The sequence below is a fragment of the Odontomachus brunneus genome, unplaced genomic scaffold, assembly GCF_010583005.1.
Source record: "Odontomachus brunneus isolate Ranch 3 - 2012 unplaced genomic scaffold, Obru_v1 Obru_scaffold_142, whole genome shotgun sequence".
NCBI classification, from domain to species: domain Eukaryota; kingdom Metazoa; phylum Arthropoda; class Insecta; order Hymenoptera; family Formicidae; genus Odontomachus; species Odontomachus brunneus.
Window position 1 is genome coordinate 613,486 of NW_022639592.1, and position 4,695 is coordinate 618,180.

The 4,695-nt window shown below is 32.4% G+C and overlaps 1 protein-coding gene across 1 annotated transcript in view; it reads left to right on the forward strand.

Moving 5' to 3' along the window:
• LOC116850334 (farnesyl pyrophosphate synthase) overlaps positions 1–4,695 on the forward strand; it is a 162,023-nt gene that overhangs the window by 92,341 nt on the left and 64,987 nt on the right. The window contains exon 2 of the mRNA XM_032828484.1: positions 3,632–3,803. Within this exon, the coding sequence (XP_032684375.1) occupies positions 3,632–3,803 (172 nt within the window). The remainder of the gene's footprint in view (positions 1–3,631; positions 3,804–4,695) is intronic.

The following is a 4,695-nucleotide window of genomic DNA, read 5'->3' on the forward strand; positions in this document are numbered from 1 at the left end:
ACTTCAAGAACGGTGATTTTGACGTCGAAGCCCGACATAGCGGTGGAAGAGAGAAGATTTTCGAAGATGCAGAATTGGAGGCATTACTTGATCAAGACTCGTGTCAAAATCAAGAAGAATTGGCACGATCATTGGGAGTGACTCAACAAGCCTTTCAAAACGCCTCAAAGCCATGAGAATGATTCAGAAGCAAGGAAATTGGATGCCGTACGAATTGAAGCCGAGAAATGTTGAACGGCGTTTGTTTGCTTGTGAACAGCTGCTTGAAAGGCAAAGACGGAAGGGATTTCTGCATCGCATTGTGACTGGGGACGAAAAATGGGTTCATTACGATAACTCCAAGCGCAGAAAATCATGGGGAGTTCCCGGCCATGTTTCCACGTCGACAGCCAAACCGAATATTCACGGCTGCAAGGTCATGCTCTGTATTTGGTGGGACCAGCTCGGCGTAGTGTATTATGAGCTGTTAAAACCGACTGAAACAATCACAGGCGATCGGTGTCGAACGCAATTGATGCGTTTGAGCCGAGCATTGAAAGACAAACGGCCGCAATACAACGAGAGACACGGTAAAGTGATTTTGCAGCATGACAATGCTCGACCCCATATTGCTAAAGTGGTCAAGACATACTTGGAAAAGTTGAAATAGGAAGTCCTACCCCACCCGCCGTATTCTCCAGACGTTGCTCCCTCTGACTATCACTTGTTTCGATCAATGGCATACGACCTGGCTGACCAGCATTTACGGTCTTATAAACAAGTAAAAAATTGGATCGATTCGTGGATTGCCTCAAAAGATGACCAGTTTTTTCGACGCGAGATTCGTACGCTGCCCGACAGATGGGAGAAAGTAGTGGCCAGCGATGGACAATACTTTGAATCATAAATGTATAACCAGTTTTTTACAATAAAGCCTCGAATTTCGGAAAAAAATGGCGGAAGCAAAATTGTACACCTAATAAGATGAACGACTCAAGAACTAGAGGTCTTAGGTTCGAATCTCGGCAGTGGTAAGCAAATTTTTGAAGTACAATTTAAATGGAATTAAGTGGCGTGTAAAACAATAAAGAGAAAGGAGAGTGGAGAATTTAAGAAAAATTCAGGAAAAGAGAAAAATGTATATAAATACCCTGATGAAAATTGAAATTGGAGAGTAAGTAAAGTGTAAATGAAGAGTGACGGAAGTGTAAGTGAAGCGCTTACAAACCCTTATAGAAATATCATACTAAGAATCATTGATAATTACTTATTTTCAGTATTAAAAATACTGGATAATAAGTAATTATCAATGATTCTTAGTATGATATTTCTATAAGGGAAGCCTAAATTGAAACATCGGAACGTAAAGCAAATGGTTAAGTATACCCGCTTGCTGTACGTTCCGTAAATTTTCAATTTACGCTTTGTAAGCGCTTCACTTACACTTTCGTCACTTTTTGTTAACACTTTATTTACTCCTCAATTTCAATATGTATATATTTTAATGAATATTTTTATAATATTTCTGATAAATATTTATGATTTATTGAATCTAAAGTCACAAAAATATTTATGCAATATTTTGGGAAATATTTATAAAATATTTAAATAAATATTATAAATGTTTTATATATAATAATGTTATATATAAATGTAAATGTTTTATATAAATATTTTATGCTGTCTAGACATTCCATTCATGTTCGCCGAGCAACTTGATGACCTTTGTTTACGCTCCTCGCGAAGCTCGGCAACATTCCATTTACGTTCGCCAGATAGCTCAATGATATTTTGTTAGAGTAAAGAAATCCAAAAGCGACATACCACTTTTTTGGAGGTTATGTCTTAATGCAAAGCTCAAAATATAGATGTAAATATATATATAAATGTAGTTAGAAGTACCCTTTATCAGATATAATATCATATTTATAATGAAATTGTTTCTAGATTTAACATCAAAAATGTTTTTGTAAAACGCACGAAAATGGAGTTCAATGAAAATGGGTGTCAAAAGCGACATACATACTTAGTGAAAGTTATATAACATATTGCATATATGATAATATTTGATAATAAATAGTTTATTAATGCGTTTAATGATTGAATAATATTCATTTATTCAAAATATAATGTTACAAAAGGGAAATATAATTAAATAAAAATATATCTTTGGCGTTTTCATCTTTTCATTTCTCACATATTTTATATATGTTATATTTTTAAACTAAACAAAATTAAACTTTAAAATAAACAAATGCACGTCACAATGAAAGGTTAGAATCAGGTCAGGTCACAGAGTATTGCACCTATCGTATACTGTAGGGGATATGTCACTTTAAGACATATTTTTATAAAATTTTTCAAGTTATACAGTAAAAAAATAATGAAGATAAAAATATTTAAAAGATATTTGTACAAAAGCCAAATGCATGTAGAAGAATTTAATATTAAACAAAAAGATTATTATCACTATTTAGTCTACGTAATTCGTCAATAAAAATCATAGAAGTAAAACTTGCGAATTTCTAAAACTCGATATTTGCTAATTTAGCACATAAAAGAACAAGAAATATACCAAGTATGAATTTTTCATGGCTTAACTGATAAAACGAATTACGTTTATATTAGTTTCGATAAAATACAACATTTAGTATATGAGATATAGAGGTATGTCGCTTTAGGAGGCCTATTTCGCTTTTAGCTACTTTCCTCTAACATCCTATGAGGAGCTCGGCAATATTCCACTTACGTTTGCTGGGCAGCTCGATAACGCTTTGTTTACGCTCTTTCAGGAACTCGACAACAATTCATTTACGTTTGCTGGACAGTACGATGATACTTAGTTTACGCCCCTTGAGGAGCTCGGCAACATTCTATTCACGTTCACCGAACAATTTTATAACACTTTGTTTACGCTCCTTGGAAGTTGGATAATGCTTCGTTTACATTTTCAAACTGTTTTGTTTACGCTTCGAAGAATTTCGCGATACTTCGTTAACGCTTGTCTAACACTTAATAGCCATTTTTTTTACGTTCCGATGTTTCAATTTACACCTAGTATGACTTCTCCTTACACTTCCATTCCACTCTTCTCTTACATTATATTTACGTTCCAAATTACGCTTTATTAATGCTTGCTTTACATTGTATTTTTGCTAGGAGGGTATCACTTTTGTAAAATACTAATAATATACAATTATGTACTTGGTTAATTGTATTGATATTGATTTCATGTCTATTTTTGAAAAAAGTTAATTTTTAAAACTATTGTTTTTTAATTTACACATATACAATTTTTTGTTGTTTTATACATATTTTTTGTTAGGTTTTTTTATATTGTATTTTTATGAGTATTTTATAGAGATTTTTATAAGGAATTTTTGTTAGGTTTTTGTAAGAAGCTTTTTGTTAGGTACAAACATCCGTCTTACCCGTTTTTATATACTTGCGGTATTTTTTACCTTTGTAAGATCTTTTTGTTATACAAAATAACGAGTATTACCTGGGTAAAGTTACTTTTATTCCATCAATTTTTATTTAAACCTGCTCTTCTTATTTGCGATATTGTTATAATATATATTACAAACAAAATATACCATTATTGTCTTTTGCTGTTTGTAATATAATCCGATTTATTTGTTAATTTCTTTAGGACATTAGACTGTAATATACGAATGACTCATTCCATGACGCAACCGACGAGTTGGGTGACAAGTAAAGATGAGAGTCGTGAATTGATGGCCGTGTGGCCGGACATTGTTCGGGACGTCACAGAAGCTAGCCAATATTTGGACATTCCAAATATTAGTAAATGGATAGCTAAGGTAAGTCATTATCGATTAAGAAGGTATTAACCGAGAAAGATCAGATTATTCAGTTATATGGAACAAAAATGAAAGTAAAAATGGATATTTATTGAATTAAAGATGGAAGTTAAAATTCACATAATCAAAATATGCATAAATGAGTTTATTTTATCCTGTAGATCTATTTTGTAGCTTCTAACGACAGTGTCGTTAGATTTGTTTTTTTTCAAAGAATTTTCTGAACTAATATACATTGACATTACAATATTTATTTCAAAAAATCTATAATCCTTGTATGCTACAGATTTTCAGGACTGATAGTGAATATCAGAATACAACCAATCCCACATAGTGCCAATGTTATTATTAGTATTTCCAAAGATTAGAAAAAAAGGAGAAAACATTTTTTGAGTTTTTTCGGGTTTTTTCATCGAGCTTGGAAAAATTCATTTTTGATGCAAAAATTAGTTTTCTCTCTATATTAATTCAAATATTCTTTCTCTCTCTCTCTCTCCCACCCTCTGTTCATCCTTCTCTTTCTCTCTCTCTCTCTCTCTCTCTCTCTGGCATATATAAAATTACAAAAATTACTCTTATACATAGTAGAATGAAACACATCTTATATTATGGACACTCTTATATTTCTTCCACATATAGATGCAGATTCCAATGCAGATATTAAAATAATAACATAATTGCTAAACGATTCTCTTGAGGTTGCAAATACTACTGTGTCCAAAAAGTAAAACCAGTTTTTATTTATTTCAAAAAATATTTATTTATTCTTCCAAATCTATTTCGTCGCCTTCAAAGTAATCCCCTCCCGACACAATACACTTATGCCAACGTATTTTCCAGTCCTCGAAACAAGAATTAAAGTCGCCTTCCGGGATGGCTTTCAGAGCGCGTA